Raw genomic sequence first — 21,330 nt, forward strand, 5'->3', positions numbered from 1 at the left:
CCCCCTATTTTTAGGCCCTTCCAATGGGAAAAAGTCGCGCACTATAGGCCGGAAAATACGGTACCACAATTGGTGTAAAATTTGATATTATTCCAGTTTATTTAATTCTTGCACAGAAAATGTGAAGTCATTAACATGACTAATTATTTCTGTGGTATTTGCCAGAAAATCATGATATTTAAGACAAAGAGCATTAATATATTTACTACCAGATGAGAAACTACAAAGTGAAATAGAGGAGATATCAAACACTGACCATTCTTATACCTCATCCTCAGGTAATCTGACCTGTAAATGGACATAGCAATTTTCATTATTTCATCCAGCTATCCACTAGTAGCTAGCAGTTTGTTTTCTCTTTATACCCTTTGAATTTGACATGGTTCATCAGTTCTTTGAAATTTTATTACTTGAAGAACTTTTTTTACTATTTTATAAATTCATAAATTGTTACATATTACAGAATACAGATGTGGCCTTGTGCACCATTTACTAATTGTGGTTGTTGTCTTCTTTTGTTTCCCTTTCAAGTACAGTAAAGTAGAAAGTTGGGATGGGCCTTTCCAAAGGCTCCCTTCCCCTTTATCATAATTTTTAACTTACGATCTTTGCTTTGGCTTTGTTTCGGTGTTGTACTTTTATCTTAGTATTTCTATTTCAAACCTATTTTAGTGGCCTTTTTTTATATGTATTTTCTTTGCTCATGCAGTTATTCTTGAACAGTGTGTCTCTAAAGGTAAGTCTACAGATTTTCTTTTCTTTTCCAAATAGAATATGATACATTACAAAAAATCATCAAGCCATCAGGATAATTTAATCTGAGAGGGCGAAATTTATATCATGCTTCTTGATTTATTTCAATTGACTGAACAAACACTGGTGATGAATAACCACCAAACAGTACAAATGATCTTAAAACTACATGTGAAATGATCAAATTGTACACATACATTTCAAAGGTGATTGACAGATTCTCAAAATCACATATTTCTTTTGTCTTGAATTCATTATGAAATTATATTATCAACTTCTTTCACTAAAAAACTAAATTTCATCTTGAAAACCCTGTGTGCACACTTTCTTTATCCTTAGTGCACTAGTTGTGAAACATACATACACACACAGGCGTACTACTTAGAGGGAACTATTCATGGCATGATTCATGATTCATGATTTCTCACCAGCTTGAGTCACCATGTGTTTTTTGAGAAACCTCTTGTGAGAAACCTGAATCACACAAATCACAATGTATGGGTCATCATGTGATATTTGAAGCAATCCTTTCGTGAGAAAGCACTGGCCAAGCTGGAATGGCTTCTCTCTTGTGTGGGTCTTTAAACGATATTTGAGGTAATTTTTAAGTGAGAAAGCTACATCACACAGGTCACATCAGAAAGGCTACTCTCCTGCATGCATCCTCATATGACGTGTGAAAGAACGCTTTCGTGAGTAAGTTGCACTGCACAGGTCACACTGGAAAGGCTTCTCTCCTGTGTGGGTCTTCATATGCAATGTGAGAGCACTCTTTTGGGAGAAAGCAGAATCACACAGGACACACTGGAAAGGCTTCTCTCCTGTGTGGATCATCATGTGATCTCTGATGTGACCCTTTTGTGTGAAAGCTTTATTGCACAGACTGCACTGGAATGGTCGTCCTGTGTGGGTCATCTTATGAAATTTGAGTTGATATTTTTGTGGGAAAGCTTCATTGCACAGGTCACATTGGAAAGGCTTCTCTCCTGTGTGGGTCCTCATATGCTGTGTGAGAGAACCCTTTTGTGAGTAAGCTGCATTGCACAGGTCACATTGGAAAGGCTTCTTCCCAGTGTGGTTCGTCACATGGTTTGCGAGATCATTCTTGTTTGAGAAAGCAAAATTGCACAGGTCACATTGGAAAGGCTTCTCTCCTGTGTGGGTCCTTATATGCTGTGTGAGGGAACCCTTGTTTGAGAAGGCAGCATTGCACAGGTCACACTGGAAAGGTTTCTCTCCTGTGTGGGTTCTCATATGCTGTGTGAGAGAACCCTTTCGTGAGAAAGCAGATTCGCACAGGTCACACTGGAAAGGCTTCTCTCCCGTGTGAGTCATTATATGTCTTGTGAGAGAAATCTTTAATGAGAAAGAAGAGTCACAGAAGTCACAGTGGAAAGGCTTCTCTCCTGTGTGGGTCTTCATATGCTGTGTGAAAGAACTCTTTTGTGTGAAAGCAGAATCACACAGGACACACTGGAAAGGCTTCTCTCCTGTGTGGATCATCATGTGATCATTGAGGTAATGTTTTCGTGAGAAAGCTTTACTGCACAGACCACACTGGAATGGCTTCTCTCCAGTGTGGGTCATCATATGATATTTGAGGTGATTTTTTAGTGAGAAAGCTGCATTGCACAGGTCACACTGGAAAGGCTTCTCTCCTGTGTGGGTCATCATGTGATATTTGAGGTCATGCTTTTGATAGAAAGCTGCACTGCACAGGTCACACTGGAAAGGCTTCTCTCCTGTGTGGGTCCTCATATGCTTCATGAGATTATCCTTTCGTGAGTAAGCTCCATTGCACAGGTCACACTGGAAAGGCTTCTCTCCTGTGTGGGTCTTCATATGCTGTGTGAGATTATCCTTTCGTGAGTAAGCTCCATTGCACAGGTCACATAGGAAAGGTTTCTCTCCTGTGTGGGTCATTATATGCTGTGTAAGAGAACACTTTTGTGAGAAAGCAGAATCACACAGGTCACACTGGAAAGGCTTCTCTCCTGTGTGGGTCTTTATATGTCTTGTGAGAGAATTCTTTTTTGAGAAAGCAGAATCACACAGGACACACTGGAAAGGCTTCTCTCCTGTGTGGTTCATCATGTGATTGTTGAGGTCAAGCTTTTGTGAGAAAGCTTTATTACACAGGCCACAGTGGAATGGCTTCTCTTCAGTGTCTGTCATCATGTAATATTTGAAATGATTTTTAGTGAGAAAACTCCATTGCACAGGTCACACTGTCACATGGTTTGAGAGAAAAGACTTTTTTGAGAAACCAGAATCACAGAGGTCACACTGGAAAGGCTTGTCTTCTGTGTGGGTCTTCATATACTTTTTGAGAGGACCCTTCTTTGAGAAAGCAAAATCACACAGGTCACATTAGAAAGGATTCTTTCTTGCGTGGGGTCATAATTTGTCATTTGAAATCACCCTTTAGTGAGAAAGCAGAATTGCATAGGTCAAACTGAAAAGGCTTCTCTACTGTGTGGATCCTCATATGCTTTGTGAGAGCCTTTAGTGAGAAAGTATAATCTTACAGGTCACACTGGAAAGGCTTCTCTCCTGTGTGGGTCACCATATGATCTCTGAGGTGACTTTTGTCCCTCTGAGATCCCCTGTTTGAGAAAAAGCAGAATTGCATAGGTCACATTGGAAAAGATTCTCTTCAGTGTGGATCATTGTGCAATATCAAGATGACTCGTGATATAGCTGTGGAGCAGATGTCACACAGGATCCTCTTCATCATATGACACATATGTATTCTACAAATAGCTCTTCCAAAGAAATGTTTCCCTCTTCCTGGAAAAAAAAAGGAAAATGTAATTATAATTTTTTTATCTAACTCTGAAATTGTGTAATGCACTGCAATAGGGTTGTGGATGTTTTGTACACAAACCATTTCATACCCAAGTCCCTTTGTACCTAAACAGACCCTTTGTACATGCCATCACAGATAAGGTGCTATCATGTATTGAACTCTACTTTTTTATTAGAAATGTGCTGAAAATCATATCATAGCTACATGCATACTCATCCCATCACAACCAGAATAACTCAAATTTTGCTCTAGCTTTTTCATCACGTCATGAGATTTGGAAGTAGCGAAAGGCCCAGCTGGCCTCAGCAGTCATATATTAATGTGACTCCATAACATTCTATGTTTGGGCTCAAAAGACCTGAATCTAAATACGACCAACTCTAGGAAGGTTTATTCAGCTCATCTCACTCTTCTGACTCAAACAAGTGATGCAAGTCACATAATTTCATATACACTGGTAAGTGGTGTACCTATTATTAGTAAAACATAATAACTGAAATTGATCTAAGAAATTGTAGAGGTACACATTAAGTAGCACCTCTTTGTCTAACAGAATAAAAAAAGGCCATTAGATATATGTACCAAAACAATCTCAACAATCATGACGTACCCAGGAAGGAACTGCTATCAAAGGTTTAATCCCAGTAAATGTGAAAGTAGCAAGAAGATAATGTTATAATGTGAGAATTAGTGCTTTAACATTTTCAACCTAGATATCACTTACTCATAAACACAGGCATTATATACACAAACCTGGTCATCTTTCAGGAAGCATGTGATATCTTAAAAAAAAAAAAATCTTTCTTCTCTTTGTGGAACCTTTACAAGTATTTGATATTACAACTGTCCCTCCGTTATGCTGTCCACCCACTCTTAATACTGTCCTGTACCACTTCTCTGAATATTCATTTCCCTTTTTGCCAAACCCTGTTGTAGGGGAGAAGAATACTGCCACTAATTGTTCCCACTTGAGTTATAAAAAGTGACAAAAACAGGATGGGGATAGGACTAGGAATCCTACATCTGAAGACCCAAAGGGTACATTCCTAAAAAAAACAAAGGCATATGAGGATCTGGGAATTTTCCAGCCAGAACCCTAAGGTTTGGGTCTTTAAATGTGTGTGGATGTGGTACAGGTGAGTGTGAAAGAGAAGAAATAAGCAGCAAGTTTGTGAGAAGAAAAATGGATGTGTTGGTATTGAGTGAAACTAAGTTGAAAGGGAGGGGTGATTTTGAGTTTGGGAGTGTAGTTGGGAGGGTGTCAGGAGTGAAGAGAGGATGAAGGAGAGAAGGGGGGGCTATACTAATAACACTGGTCAACAAAGAATTTGACCCAAGAGAGAGGGCACCTCTTTCCCTTGTCTTTTCGCATTCTAAATCCCAAAAACATTCAAAAAAATGTTGTGTCACCCATAGTTTTTTTTGAGTTCCAGTGCACTTCTTTAATTTTTTCTATTATGATCATCATTGTGTTTCCAAGAAAATTTCCTCACTTGAGGATGGTCTGTTATTCTGCAATGATGTCCATTCTTTATGAAAGGCCTTGATCATGAGTATAACACAACTGAGTGGCAATTGTTTATTGACTTTTCCAAAGTAAGCTTGAAGGCAATCCTACTAATGGAAATGAGTTTCCCTCTGTTCTTGTGTGTCATGCAGCTAATATGAAAGAAACAAATAAGAGTATGGAGCTCTAATTGTAAAAAAAAAAAAAAAAAAAATAAAGTATGAGGAATTCAAATGGAATATCTGCTTTGACCAAAGTAGTGGCACTTTTACTAGGAGTGCAGATGGTCACACTAAGTTTTGTTGCTTTCTTTGTGAGTGGGAAAAAAATCAGTTTATAAAGTGTGGGAGTGGATTTATGAGTTTGACTTTGGCTACTTCCCTTGTAAGGGGGACTCCACTTGTTGATTCTGAGAAAAATTATCTACCTTTGTATATCAAGCTAAGGGTAATGAAGAAGTTTGTCATGGGTATGAACAAATCTGGCAAAGGATTCAAATATTTGAGAAATATATTTTCCACTGTAAGTAACACCAAAATTAAAGAAGGTACTTTTGTAGGATTACTGATTAGGGAACTGATGCAAGATCAAAAGTTTGATGAAGTGCTTACTGATGTTGAAAAAGCTGCATAGATATAATTTTGAATATGGAAACTAAGTACTAAGGAAAGTGGAGCCCTTCTTTGCTAGCTGATTACTGTTGAACATTTAGAAGAGACGTTCCAGAAGCCAAATATAACCGGAAAGCTGATATCGCTACATTTGAAAGGTCAGGACATTAGTAATATCACCCTTATATATTAATTACAGACATTTGTTATAAATTTAATTATATCACAAAATACCATGCCTAATAGACTAATTCTGAAAACGTATTTGAATTTCATATAATAAACCCATTAAATTCACCTACTTTAGTTTTTGGGATAAAAAGTTTCTTTTTGTTGACCAGTGTAAGTGAAGAGATAGGTAAACATGTGGTGGAATGGAAGGAGGTTTCTTCAGAGTTAATGTGGATGAAGATGAAACTGGGGAGATGTGGGTTTTTCTAAATGCATATGGGCCTGGTAGTGAGAAGTTTAGAGGAAACAGAATTTTTTTGGATAGATTTAAACGAGTATATATTAGATTTAGGGAGTAATGTCAATGTAGTGATTTTGGGAGATCTCAATGCTATGGTAGGAGATGAACCAATAGACCAGTGTTTCTCAACTAGGGTTCCCCAGAACCCTAAGGTTCTGCAAAAAGTCCCTAAGGGTTCCACAAAAGCAAGTGAGATAAGCTTTTAATTTTTTACTTAATTTCATATACATAATATAATTAGACATGCACGACACATTCTTGCTTATTGTAATAACGTAATATAGACATCATCCTATTTAACCTATTATTACAATGAAAATAAAATGAGAATAATATGGTATATATATATATATATATATGTATATATATATATATATATATATATATATATATATATATATATATATATATATATATATATTTTTTTTTTTTTTTTTTTTTTTTTTTTTTTTTTTGCAGGGGTTCCTTGAGACATGCAATTTATTTTAAAGGTTATGAAAAGGTAAAAAGTTTGAGAAACGCTGCAATAGAGAGAGTGGTTGGGAAGTGTGAAGTTCCAGGAAAAAATTGTAGTGGAGAGATGACGGTGGAGAAGCATCTAGAGAGGTGGTGAGAGCAAATACAGTGTTTAAGAAGAAAGTCAAACATAAGTACACATGGAAGAGGGTGGTGGATGGAAGGGTGGTAGATAGAGCTTGGACTATGTAGTGGTAACCAGGAGAAGAATAGGAAGAATTTTGGATGTACATGTTCTGAGGGGAGAGATTGGGGGAATATCTGATAATTTTTTGGTGGAAGGTAAGTTGAGATTGAAGGATAGATGGAGAATAAGGAAATGGACAGAAGGTAGGGAGGTGCTTTGAATATACTGCTTAAATGAGAAAGAAAAGGCATACAAGAACAAGCTGAGAGAAGAGTGGGAGGGAGTGAAGGAGAGAGTAGTTCTAGGAGTGGAAGAGGAATGGGGATGTTTCAAGGAGAGAGTCACAAGGTGTGCAAAGATGGTATGTGGAACAAGGAGAAGGGTAGTGAGTAGTGGGATGTTGAAGCAAAGAAGTTTGTAGAAGAGAAGAAACAAGCATTCACATATTGGTTACAAAATAGGAGAGAAGAACATGAGAGGTACAAAGAAAAGAAAAGAAAAGTAAAGCATGAGATAAAGGAGGCAAAGAGGAGAGCAGATGTGAAATGGGTTAAGAGTATGACAGAAAATTTTTAAAGTAATAAAAAGATGTTTTGGAAGGAAATTAGGAGAAGAGGAGGTGAATCAAGTAGAGAAGAAAAAGTAAAAGGTGCAGATGCTAAGGAAAGAGACAGCACTAAGATGGACACAGTATTTTAGGGAGTTGTTAAATGTGACAGAGGATAGGGAGGGAAAGGTAGTTGCAGTGGGAAGCACTAAGAAAATGAGTGATGAATGAGAAAAATGGAGGAGAGATAAGGAAAGATAAGGTGAAAGCAGTTATTAAAATGATGGAGAGCAGGTAAGGCAAATGGGTTGGATGGATGTCATACAAAGTATCTAAAAAAAGGGGGGGGTACAGTGATAGTGGACTGGCTGGTGAGGTAGAGTGGTGGATGACTGGAGGAGTGTCTATATAGTTCCACTTTACAAGGAAAAAGGGGGGGTTTTGATTAAGAGGATTAGGAGAGGTACAGAGGGAGTAGTTGGTGGGGAACAGTGGGGATTTAAGACAGGTAGGGGTTGTGTGGATCAGATTTTTGTGGTATGCCAGATATGTGAGAAAGCTTTAGGTAAAGGTAAGGATGTTTTTTGGGCCTTTATGGGTTGGAGATGGTTAAAGAAAATAGAGAAAAGTGGGAGATATGCCAGTTGTTGTTTGCTGACAACACTGCACTTGTAGCAGGATCAGATGAGGGATTAAGGAAGTTAGTTACAGAGTTTGGGAAGGTGTGCAAAAGAAGGAAGTTGAAGATAAATGTAGGTAAAAGGTGATGAGATGTACAAGGGGAGAAAGTGGCAGCAAATTGGAAGCGAGTATTAAGGGAGAGAGACTGGGAGAAATGGACAGTTTTAGATACTTGGGTGCAAATGTGGTGGGAATGGGAGGAGTGGAAGTGGAGGTAAAATGTAGATTGAGAGAACCAAGTAAATACCTTGGAGGATTAAAAAGTATGATGAGAAATAGACATCTGGGAATGGATGCCAAGAGGAGATTATATGAAGGAGTGATTGTGCTGACAGCACTGTATGGGGCAGAAACATGGAACATAAGAGAGGAAGAGTTTAAATGCGTTTGAGATGAAATGCCTGAAAAGTACAGTAGGGGTTACTCGGCTGGATTGAGTGAGAAACGAGGTGAAGAGGAAGGTGGGATGGAAAGGGTGTTGGGAGATAGGGTTGATGAAAGAGTATTGGGATGGTTTAGGCACATGGAAAGAATGAGTGAAGAAAGATTAGTAAAAGAAGTGTGGAAAGCAGAGGTGGAGGGATGAACATGCAGGGGCAACTAAGGATGAGATGGATGGATGGGGTAAAGGGGGTTTTGGGGAAGAGGGGAATGTCTGTTGAGGAAGGGAGAAGACAAATGGTAGGGGTGAATGGAGAATGGTTTATATGGATAATGCTGTGATGCATGGGAGTGGGTGAGGGGTGGAGGGTGAGGGAATATGTGTGAATGATATTCTGACAGCCCAAAGGGTACTCCCTGTCTTCTCTTTTTCTGCATGCAGGGATGGAAAGGGGGAGGGGGGTGTTAATTAAACGAAGCAGTCTTGCTGTGGGTGTGATGTGTCTTGCTACATTACTTCAGACCTAGGGCAGTAGGTGAGTTGCAGGGATGACCCTTCATCCATGTGGAGCCAAGAAGAGAGGGAGGGGTGGTGAATGGGAGTGGAATATGTGGGGATGAAATGGATGGGAATGGATTTATGACTTTGACTTTGGCTACTTCCCTTGTAAGGGGGAGGGGGCATTGGTATATGTATGTAGTATTATCTTAGTTTAGGTGTTGGACATTAAGTGAGCTTTGGTCTCATTTGACCATTTCCCACAACACTTCTCAAATGGATCTTTCCCATATGAACACTTTATACAAGAACATAATAGTAGTACAGAAAAGTGTGCTATTGTCAGCACTTAAATCCAGTACACTGGTTGGACAGTAACTTGTGTTGGAGAGATGATCTGGCAACTGTGTGTTTGTTTACTACATTGTAGTGAAGCAATATGAATGGGTCAGGGCACTCACCACTATATTCATGAAGCTGATATGATATTGATATAACCAAATAGATAACACCATGTAACACATTTTTTGTATATAACCAAATAAATAGCACCATGTAACACATTTTTTTTATATAACCAAATAGATAACACCATGTAACACATTTTTTGTTCAGTTCTAAGTGTCATTTCCTGGTTTTTTATATTGCATTATTAATATATATATATATATATATATATATATATGTATATATATATATATATATAATTTAATCACAAGTTTGGGTTTGTGATCAAGACTGATATTTCAAAATTTTCATATTTTTCAAGAAAAAAACAAATACATGGATGAGGTGGTGCGGGAGGTAGCAGCAAGGATAATGGACAGGGGACTGGAGATTGTTAAAGAAAATAAAAGTGGGAGGTGAGCTAGTTACTGTTTGCTGATGACATGGCATTTTTGACAGGGTGAGAGGAGGGATTAAGGGAGTCAACAAGAAAGTTTGGAAAGGTATGCAATGGATAAAAGCAAGGTGATGAGGTGTACAAGGGTAGAGGATGGTAGTGAATTGGAAGTAAACCTAAAAGGAGAGAGGCAGAAGGAAATGGATAGCTTTAGGTATTTGGGGTCCCATGTGGCGGGAAAGGGAGGAGTGGAGGTGGAAGTAAATTGTAGGTTGAAGGAAGCAAGTAAATGCCTAGGAGGATTAAAAAGTGTCATGAGAAACAGGCAACTGGGAATGGATGCAGAAGAGATTGTATGAAGGGGTGATTGTGCCAATGACACTGCATTGGGCAGAGACTTGGGATTTAAGAGAGGTAGAGAGGAAAAGTTTAAATGTGTTCGAGATGAAATGTCTGAGAAGTATGGTAGGGGTTACTAGATTGGATTAAGTGAGAAATGAGGAGAGGAGGAAAGTGGAATTGTAAAAGGAGATAGCAGATAGGGCTGATGAAATATTATTGAAAGAACAAGTGATGAAAGATTAGTTAACCACTTCAGTATGAGTCAAATTTTTTAGCACAGCATCAGCTGCCATATGTATGGTTCATCACACTAATCACATTATATAAAGTCACTGCTGTATTACTCATTCTCTTTTAGTCTGAGTGATAATAAACACAGAAAACATGATCAAACCAGTTGACAGAATCCCGGGGTAATTCATGTACAACTACAAAAAAAAAGAAATAATAATAATAAATAAATAAAATAAAATAATAATGATAATAATAATAATAATAATAATAATAATAATAAAATAAAAAATAAAAACACTGACGCTAGCATCCACATGTACCCACTCATGTCTCATGATGCCTATGTAGGCGTCATCATACCAAAGGGGTTAAAGAGGTGTGGAAGGCAGAAGTGAATGAAGTGAACTTGAGGAGACAACCAAGTATGAGATGGATGGATGGATGGGGTGAAAGGGCCATTAAGCAAGAGGGGAATGTCTGTTGAGCAAGGAAGGGAGAAGGCAGGAGATAGGGATGAGTGGAGAGTGACTGTGTATAGATGATACTGTTATGCAAGGAAGGGAAGGATAGGGGTAGGGGGGTAGGGGGTGCTTATGTGTGAATGGCATTTTGACATAGCCCAAAGGGATTTCTCCCCTTCTCATTTTCTGCATAAGGGTATGGAGAGGAGGGTCACTGATCAAGTGAAGCGTCCTTGCTGTGGATGTGCTGTCTTGCTACAATGCTTCTGACCCAGGGCAGTTGGTGGGATACTGGGAGGATGACCCGTCGTCCATGAGGAGCTGAGAGGAGGGAAAGGGTGGTGGAAGGGAGTGTAATGGGTGGGAATAGGTACATGCCTTTGACTTGGCTACCCACTTATAAGGGGGAAAAACATCTTGGTATATAAATAGACAGTATCCTATTTGCTTACATTGTTCTCACATTCTTATTGGGGGATGGGGCTCCATCTTGTCTTCCTTGGTACAAAAATGAAGTCCAGCCTGAATTTTGTGTGCATGGTTTGTAATATTCTTGTGAGTAAAATCTTTATATATACACCACAAGTCCACATCATATCAATTACAAGTCACTGTATTATAGTATGAGGAGTTATAAGTTCCCTTATGTAATCTTACATAGATTTGTGTCCTCTGTGTCCTCCCCCAACTGACCTCAACCAGGTGTGTCTGCTAAGAATTTCCTCGAAATTAGATTTAGTCTCCTCATTCACCCAGAATTCATCAAGTCTCCTTTCATATTGTACTACAGTAGAAACTGCTTCAACAAGTCCCTATTTAGCAGAGGCCAGATTTGCTAGAAGTTTGAAATAACTAGGGGAATAATTACAAGCCACTGTATTATAACTAGGGGAATAATTACAAGTCACTGTATTATAACTAGGGGAATAATTACAAGTCACTGTATTATAGTATGAGGAGTTATAAGTTCCCTTATGTAATCTTACATAGATTTGGGTCCTCTGTGTCCTCCCCCCAACTGACCTCAACCATAATTCCGTTACACCAAGCATATTCTGTTATTTGCAATCTTCCCCCACTAATTGTGGGATTCATGGTCTAAGACTGGCCACCATAGGTGCAAATCTGCACTATAGAATGACCAAAAATGCTAGTTTTTATAGTCTAAGCCCTCCCACTCTTTATACACATTTCAATTATCTATCTTTTCTATCTACATACCAAGAGCTTTTTCCCCTTATAAGGGAGGTAGACAAGTCAGAGGAACGTACCCATTGACACCCATCTCATCCCCCTCCACCACTTCTTTCCACTCCTCCCATCTCAGCTCCTCATGGATGACGGGTCATCCCTGCATCTGTCAACTGCCCTGTGTCAAACGCAATGCAGCAAGACACAGTACATCCACAGCAAGGCTGCTTTACTTTATCAGCAACCCCCACTCTCCATCCTCTCATGCAGAAAAATAGAAAAGGGGAGAAATCCCTTCAGGCTGCATCAATATATCATTCACAAATAAACACCCCCTACCTCCATCCTTCCCTTCCTTCCACGACAGTATCATCCATACAGTTATTCTCCACTTATCCCTATCTCCTGCCTTCTCCCTTCCTTTCTCAACAGACATTCCCCTCTTGCTCAATACTCCTTTCCCCCCATCTATGTGCCCAAAACATTCCAATAATCTTTCATCAGACTTATCTACCATTCTGGGCTTGCAGAGTATATATTAAGGTTTTACTCACGAGAATATTACAATCAATGTACACTGAATTCAGACTGAACTTCATAATTATATTCTTAATTTTTGAACTGAGGAAGATGAGATGGAACATCATCCACCAATATGAATGTAAGGAAATAAGCAGGAACTGGTTTACTAATGGGTGGTTAACAAATGGCATAGACTTAGTTACCATGTAGTGAGCACTGAAACTATTGGTTGCTTTAAGAAATGGTTACACAACTTTATAGATGGGGATGAGAGGTGGTAATGGACATAGAACTGCTTAGTGTAGGCCTTATGGTCTCTTACAGTCTCCTTCATTCTTATGTTCTAAGCAAACATGATACTATTCACATACCAAAAGCTTTTCATGGAACTGCTTAGTGTAGGCCTTATGGTCTCTTGCAGTCTCCTTCATTTTTATGTTCTAAGCAAACATGATACTATTCACATACCAAAAGCTTTTCATGGAACTGCTTAGTGTAGGCCTTATGGTCTCTTGCAGTCTCCTTCATTCTTATGTTCTAAGCAAACATGATACTATTCACATACCAAAAGCTTTTCATGAAACTGCTTAGTGTAGGCCTTATGGTCTCTTGCAGTCTCCTTCATTCTTATGTTCTAAGCAACCATGATACTATTCACATACCAAAAGCTTTTCATGAAACTGCTTAGTGTAGCCCTTATGGTCTCTTGCAGTCTCCTTCATTCTTATGTTCTAAGCAAACATGATACTATTCACATACCAAAAGCATTTCTTGGAACTGCTTAGTGTAGGCCTTATGGTCTCTTGCAGTCTGCTTCATTCTTATGTCCTAAGCAAACATGGTACTATTCACATACCAAAAGCTTTTCATGGAACTGCTTAGTGTAGGCCTTATGGTCTCTTGCAGTCTCCTTCATTCTTATGTTCTAAGCAAACATGATACTATTCACATACCAAAAGCTTTTTATGGAACTGCTTAGTGTAGGCCTTATGGTCTCTTGCAGTCTCCTTCATTCTTATGTTCTAAGCAAACATTATACTATTCACATACCAAAAGCTTTTCATGGAGCTGCTTAGTGTAGGCCTTATGGTCTCTTGCAGTCTCCCTTCATTCTTATGTCCTAAGCAAACATGATACTATTCACATACCAAGAGCTTTTCATGAAACTGCTTAGTGTAGCCCTTACGGTCTCTTGCAGTCTCCTTCATTCTTATGTCCTAAGCAAACATGATACTATTCACATACCAAGAGCTTTTCATGAAACTGCTTAGTGTAGCCCTTACGGTCTCTTGCAGTCTCCTTCATTCTTATGTCCTAAGCAAACATGATACTATTCACATACCAAGAGCTTTTCACCCCCTTATAAGGGAAGTAGCCAAGTCAAAGGTATTCCACTCCCCTTTCCCCATCTCTCATCTTAGCTTCTCATGGATGATGAGTCGTCTCTGTATCCCACCAAACACCCTGGGTCAGAAGCAATGTAGCAAGACACAGTACATCCACAGCAAGGACGCTTCACTTGATCAGTGACCCTCCTCTCCATCCCCCTATGTAGAAAATGAGAAGGGGAGAAACACCTTTGGGCAGTGTCAAAATATCATTCACACATAAGCACCCCCCTAACCCCCCTCCCTTCCTTGCATAACAGTATCATCCATACTCTCCCCACTCATCCCTATCTCCTGCCTCCTCCCTTCCTTCTTCAACTGATGTTCCTCTCTTGCTTAATGGCCATTTCACCCCATCCATCCATCTCATCCTTGGTTGTCCCCTCAAGTTCACTCACTCCGCCTCTGCCTTCCACTCCACTTTAACAAATCTTTTATCACTCATTCTTTCCATGTGTCCAAACCATCCCAATAATCATTCATCAGCCCTATCTGCCATCTCCTTTTCCACTCCCACTCTCCTCCTCCCCTTTTTTCTCACTCTTTCCAACCTAGTAACCCCTACCATACTACTCAAATATTTCATCTCAAACACATTTAAACTTTTCCTCTCTGCCTCCCTTAAATTCCAAGTGTCTGTCCCATACCATGCTGTCGGCACAATCACCCTTTTATAAAATCTCCTCTATGCATCCATTCCCAGTTGCCTATTTCTCATAACTTTTTAATCTCCCAAGGCATTTACTTGCTTCTCTCAATCTACAATTTACTTCCACTTCCATTTCTCCCTTTCCTACCACATGCAAACCCCAAATACCTAAAGCTATTCACTTCCTTCAGCCTCTCTCCTTTTAGACTTATTATAAACTTGATGCCATCCTCTACCATTGTACACCTCATTAACTTGCTCTTATCCACATTTATCTTGAACTTTCTCCTATCGCATACCTTTCCAAACTCTGTCACAAACCCCCTTAATTCCTCCTCTGACCCTATCACAAGCACAGTGTTGTCAACAAACAACAACTGGCTCATCTACCACTTTTCTCCATTTTCCAATCCCCTGTCCATTACCCTCACCTTTACCTCATCCACCACCCATCCATGTACACATTGAACAGCCATGGCAACATGACATATCCCTGATCCAGTCCCAACTTTACCTCAAACTACTCACTCTCTCCATTTCCCATTGTAACATAGGCTCTATTCCTCTCATAAACACTCTCTACTGCTCTTAACAGTTGTCCTCCAATCTCATATATCTATAAAACCTCCCACAATGCCTTCCTGTCTACCCTGCCATAAGCCTTTTCTAAATCCATAAGGCCCCACATAACATCCTCACCTTTTCCTAAAGCTTTCTCACATATCTGCCTTTCCACAAAAATCTGATCCACGCAATCCCCCACCTTTCCTGAACCCACACTGTTCCTCACCAATTACTCCCTCTCTTCCTCACCTAATTGTTTCATTCAAAACCCTCCCATAAACCTTGCCAACTACATTCAACAAACTCATCCCTTTGAATCTGCTACATTCACATTGTCCCCTTTTCCTTTGTAAAGTGGAACAATACAGGCACTCCTCCAGTCCTCTGGCACTCTACCCTCTCTTAGGCATACATTAAACAACCTCTCTAAGCAGTCCATTATTACTGTACCTCCCTTCTTCAGACACTCCATGTAACACCCATCTAACACAGGATACATATAAAGATGCTCACCAGTCTTGTTTTTTTTTTGTTTTTTTTTTCAAAATTTTTCCAAGGGGATTTCTTCCCGTCTTCTCATTTCCTGCATGAGGGGACAAAGAAGGGGGGTCGCCGAATTTATGAAGCGGCCTAGCTGTGGATGTGCTGTGTCTTGCGACACTGCTTCTGACCCAGGGCAGAGGACAGGATGCAGGGATGATCCGTCATCCAGGAGGTGCCAAGAAAGGAGGGAGGGAGGAGGGTGGAGGGGAGTGGAGTATGTGGGAAGTGAAATGAGTGGGAGTGATTTCTGTGCCTTTTCCTTTTGGGCTACCCCCCATGTAGGGGGGGAAAATCCTTCGGTATATGTATGTAAATTTCTACAAATCAATATCAATTGCTCAGAACGATAAGAGCTAGCCAATAATAGAGATAAGAAGTGCATCTGTGAGATCTGGCTTGGGTATTTGTGTCTTCTCATACACCAGCACAGTATTTTGTATATATGTGTATATATATATATATATATATGTATATATATATATATATATATATATATATATATATATATATTTGCATCTATATTACAACAAATCTAACAACTTTTCTTAGTAACATTTCTTGCAGAAATTAATATCAAAGGTTGGAGAAAAAATAACTCCTGCAACCTTCCTGCAATTGAAACAGTGTCATGGCTGTCGCACAGCAATTTGTATATTGTTTACATCTATATTACAACAACTCCAACATCTTTCCTTAGTAATGTTTTCCCACGCCTCTGCAACCTTCACACCACCTGCAGACAAAACAGTGTTGTAGATGTCCAGTGTACCAAATATTTACTTAGTTGTATCTTATGGGAGAGGGAGCTATACTCGTGGTATCCCATCTCTGTACCTTGCAGTGTCTAAATTCCTCTTAGGTGTAAGTTAGTCCCTGCACACTTTACAGTATTTACATTTTTTGTCATTTTGACTAGTTAGGCTAGCTTTAGGTAAGATTAGAATAGAGAGAAAAACATATGTTTCATGAAAAAATATTGGGTGATCCTCACAACATAAATGGCACCTCAGTTGCGGATACTTGGTAGGTTGCGATATTGGTGTGTGTCCGTTTTTTTTTTTGTTTTGTTTTTTGTCAAGGGAATTAGTTAGGCTAGCTTTAAGTTGTGGTAGGTTAGGTTACATAGGCTTGGTTAGAATAAGGAGAAAAACATATGTTTCAAGAAATAAATAGTGGGCAATGCTTGCAACAGAAATGGTGCATTGGTTACGCATGGTAGGAAAGTTGCGAGATTTTTTTCTCCATTCCTTAATATAAATTTCTGCAAGAAATGTTACTGCGAAAAATTGTTGGGTATCATAATGTAGATGCAAAAACTTATAAAATTGCATGTCCATACAATATAATTTACAACCACTAGAAATAATTTTCCCTGTTGATTCTGATGCGTCTTCATCGATTCTAGCATTTGTTTTTTGAGGAAATTATTCATTCTTCATGCAGTTTTTATCTTTTTAAATATAACAAGAATATACACAATTGAGTAATTTTCAACAATGCACATCAGAATTGTTGACAACACATAAAATCAACCAGAAAAAATATTTCTGGAGGCCATTTACTGCACACATCAGAAATGTTGAAAATGCAAAAAATTAACATGAAATAATATTTCTGGAGGCCATTTAAACTCATGTTTACTAACCTATTAATCACTGATGATGCTACCTAGTGAAACATGGCTATTCTTTATAAAGTGCTATTAACTTCACCTGCATTTTTTATAGTACTACTAACCTAACCTACCCCCTATCATATATTGTACCAAAAGGCAATTGTGATATTTGATTGTAATGATGGACCACCCCCAAATTTTCTAACGTAACCTAACCAAACCTAGCCCACCTAATCTTAACAATTAATTTCCAACAACTACTCATGTCAGAATTGTTGAAAATGCTTAAAATCAACAAGAAAAATTCTGAAGGCTGTTTACCAACAAATATGCACATTAGACTCATTGAAAACACATAAAATCAACAAGAACATGGCTATTTTACATAAAGTGCTATTAACTTGACCTGGATTGTCATCTGAGATATCAATATGGTAAAGTGGATGATCTTCCTGTCAATTCCTGTCTGGCTTGTACAGATTGTTAGCAGCAACCATAAATCAATGGTGAATTACAGAATCCTCAATGGAATGGATGAACAAATACCTCATCAAATACTGTTCAAAGTATTCATTCACCATTTTGTCCATTTTTGGATCTCCAATAATCGTAGGGACAGCCAGGACATGTAATTGATACAACTGCCATAGCAACTCTAAGATTTAAACTGAGTGCACTTCCCCTTACTTTACAAACCACTGCAGAGGATGTTTGAAATAATGATCGTTAATTGGCTACAGCTAATGAGCATCTCATCACTGGCTGTTCATGACATTATGATTGAGTGGTACATGTGTCTGGTAAACAAATGAACACGTAGTCAAAGGAGCAATTTGAAGACAGAGATAGGCAGTCCAAGGTGGTATGATCCCCAAATTTTCTTAACTGATTTAAATTCATTATCTCATATTCCGTTTGCTTGATATGATTCAACAGTCCAAAATTATGGTAATAATGGGCTCTATCAGATATATTAAAAAATGTACTATCACACATTGTTCATAAATGCAATTATACCCAAAAAATATACAAACTGTTGTGTTAGCAGGTGAGATGAAATTTCACAAATTCCCTTACTTAACCTAACCATTAGTAAATACAAATAGATTTGCCAATCTCTCTCTCACTTTTTATGTAATTACTGATGTTTCTATGAGTTTGTAGTCTTGTATTTCTGGTTCAAAACACTCAGAATGATAAGAGCTAGTTAATGATATAGGTAACTGTAGCTGTAAGACTGTCAAATATCTTGAAAAATAACTGCACATTTAGTCTTATTAGAATGCCATATACACTACCACAATGGAAATAGTTTTGTGTGCACTATGTTTTCAGAAGTGATATAGCATTAGAAAATTACACATTAATTTTGTAAATTATATTACATCAAGATAATAAATATTTTTCTTGGTGAAAATCACTAACAGAAAACATTGCTAAAAGCTATGCACAAACGAATGAAGTCGCGTTGACTCCTTTAGAGTTTAAACACCATCATTTTTTCATAGATTCAGAAGTCGAAGACAACGGTGACGACCCTGATGACCTCTAGAATTATAGATACCGCATTACTGAATGCAGGTTAGGTTAGGTTAGAACTAACGAATTTATCATACTTTAATTTCTTCGACCTCCACATCTATCAAAAGAAAGACGGAATCTCAAATAGTCGAAGCGACAACGTTTGTTTGTGTATAGCTTTTATAAACTTTTTCTGTTATTGATTTCTGCCAGGAATAACATATTACATTGATGTATTATAACTTGTAAAATTATTAAGTTTCTGTCGTTATACCACATAGGCGGAGAGTAGAGTGGTACCCGAAAGAAGGCTCACATCTTTTGAAGAACAAAGTCGACTGCTACAAACAGATTCTCGAGGAGGGGTTGAAGGACGACTTTGACATCGAAGCAATGTTACCGTTTGTCCGTAGCTCCAATTTCCGTCGTTTCCTCATTTACAGTGAAAGAAAACGTACTAGATTCAAATTACAGGGGTGACTGCTGTATCTGAGAAAGCTGTCGACTTGTCCAGTAATATGATTGCAATGTAATGATGCGATGTATGGACTTGTATCTGGCCAACCTAGGTTATATTGCACTCTGGATAAGTGTAGATAAGGGAGGATGGCAGTTTTGTCATATGTCACGGAGGTAAATGCAATGAGGAAGTCTAGCAATAAATACTGAGCTGGCCATTTCCGTAGTCCAGTGCAGGTAATCACCTCGTACTAACATTCATAGTACGTGATTAAACCTATTTTAACTTAGAAAATACAATAACAAGACATATCGAATTGTAATTTTATTTTTTCTACCATATACTTCTGAATTAAGAAGAAAAAGGACATTACGGGCATAATTCCGCTGATGACGCCATGTCCACTGAATGACGTATCTATCCGTTTCGATGACGAGTTTCCGCAGGATGGCAACACTGCATCGAAGTAGAGCGGTGGACTGATGAGGGGGTTTTGAGTCTATCTATAAAATTCGGGAGTGAAGCTCCCACGGGCTTTGATGTGGGCCCAACCACACATACTCATACATTCACAAGATGTGCATGCGTATATGAAATACGCATGCACATCTCAGTGAATGCACCCCACGTATCAACAGAATGCAGTAAACAGTGTAAATAAATGTGTATAAATTAAAAAGAGAAGTGGGGGTGATTTAATGTATGAGTGTGTGTGGCTTTGGCCACGCCCACTCATACATTTGTTGGATGTGCATACCTATGTGAAATATGTATGCACATCCAGTCACCTTTCCTGACATGAAGAAACGCAGTGGAATATAAATTAAAGGGGGGGCTGACACTCCACCAGCCGACGCAGTTCGTATTCGCTAAGGTGGCGGCATAAGCGACGCACAAGACCCTCAGATGTTGTCGGAGGCCCTCTCCTCAGAAAAGCAGTTGCGGGGCAATGCTTGAGGTAGTGGTCTAGGGTGGCTTCTGGGTGGCTGCAGTGGCGGCATCTTCTTTCTTCAGGTGAAGGGTTGTTCTTTATTTGCCAGAAACAACGGTCCTCCAGTCGCAGACGGAAGAGCAGTTTCCACTTTTCTAGGTGTGGAGCGAGGAAGTACAAGGGGCTCGTAGTCTGTGACTGCCCTGTACCACCTCGTCCTCTCTGACTCCTCTGCCTCCAGTCTGTGCTGGAGGAACCGTTGTATCTGATTGAGACCCCTGGTGCGTAGGCGCAACTGATTTCTGCTGAGAGGGACGACAACATCGACTTCGGGTCTTTGGCGCGCCGCTTCTGCTGCGGCGTCGGCTAGCTCGTTACCTGGGACGCCTACGTGGCTTGGCACCCAGTTGAGCGTAACACTTCTGCCTTGCTGATGCAGCTTCAGCAGGAGTGCTAGTATGGAGGTCAGTAGGCGTACATTGTCGCTGGGCTGTGTCGATTCTAAGCTGCCTAACAGAGACTGTGAATCCGTGTGGATCACCACAGGACCGGCTCGAGATATTAGAGCATGCTCTAACGCTCCTTGGACCGATATGGCCTCAGCTTGGAGAGTGGACGCATGATCGGATACTCTCCTGCCGTAGGTCAAACCATCCGTCACGAAAGCAGCCCCCGCACTGCGAGGCCTGTTGTATATTGAATCACATACATGCACATACACACACATACAACCACGTACACATAGTTGGACGCACACACACATGCATATATACACATGCACAAATACATTGATACATATATACGATTTGACGGTGCAGTGGTAGCGTTCGCAACTGCTAACCCAGTGGTCCGAGTTCGAACCCCACTCAGAGTTGAAATAATGTCAGTATCGCTGTGGGCGAAAACTTGTGTGTGTGTGTGTGTGTGTGTGTGTGTGTGTGTGTGTGTGTGTGTGTGTGTGTGTGTGTGTGTGTGTGTGTGTGTGTGTGTGTGTGTGTGTCATGTCACAGCATTACCCACAGATCGGCCATACATGAGCTCTGAGCTCTCATCCGGGAGGGTAGTAGCCGTCGATCACGGGTCCAACACGTGGTCCAAGACCATGGTGAATCACACATGCGCATATACAGGCACACACACACACACACGCGCGCGCGCGCGC

The 21,330-nt window shown here is 39.5% G+C and overlaps 1 protein-coding gene across 1 annotated transcript; it reads right to left on the minus strand.

Moving 5' to 3' along the window:
* Positions 1 to 479: 479 nt before the first annotated feature.
* On the minus strand, positions 480 to 19,522 carry LOC143030563 (uncharacterized). Its single transcript, XM_076193715.1, has 2 exons — positions 19,094 to 19,522; positions 480 to 3,543 (listed from the first exon to the last, which is right to left on the minus strand). The coding sequence occupies exon 2, from the start codon at positions 2,929 to 2,931 to the stop codon at positions 1,399 to 1,401; it is 1,533 nt and encodes a 510-aa protein (XP_076049830.1). The 5' UTR covers positions 2,932 to 3,543; positions 19,094 to 19,522; the 3' UTR covers positions 480 to 1,398.
* Positions 19,523 to 21,330: the final 1,808 nt, after the last annotated feature.

This window comes from Oratosquilla oratoria, chromosome 12 (assembly GCF_046742065.1).
Source record: "Oratosquilla oratoria isolate Oo_2021 chromosome 12, ASM4674206v1, whole genome shotgun sequence".
In the NCBI taxonomy this organism is placed as follows: domain Eukaryota; kingdom Metazoa; phylum Arthropoda; class Malacostraca; order Stomatopoda; family Squillidae; genus Oratosquilla; species Oratosquilla oratoria.

Excerpts from the sequence above, each read along its gene's own strand:
- LOC143030563 (XM_076193715.1), bottom strand. The coding sequence starts at position 2,931 with ATGATGACAGACACTGAAGAGAAGCCATTCCACTGTGGCCTGTGTAAT.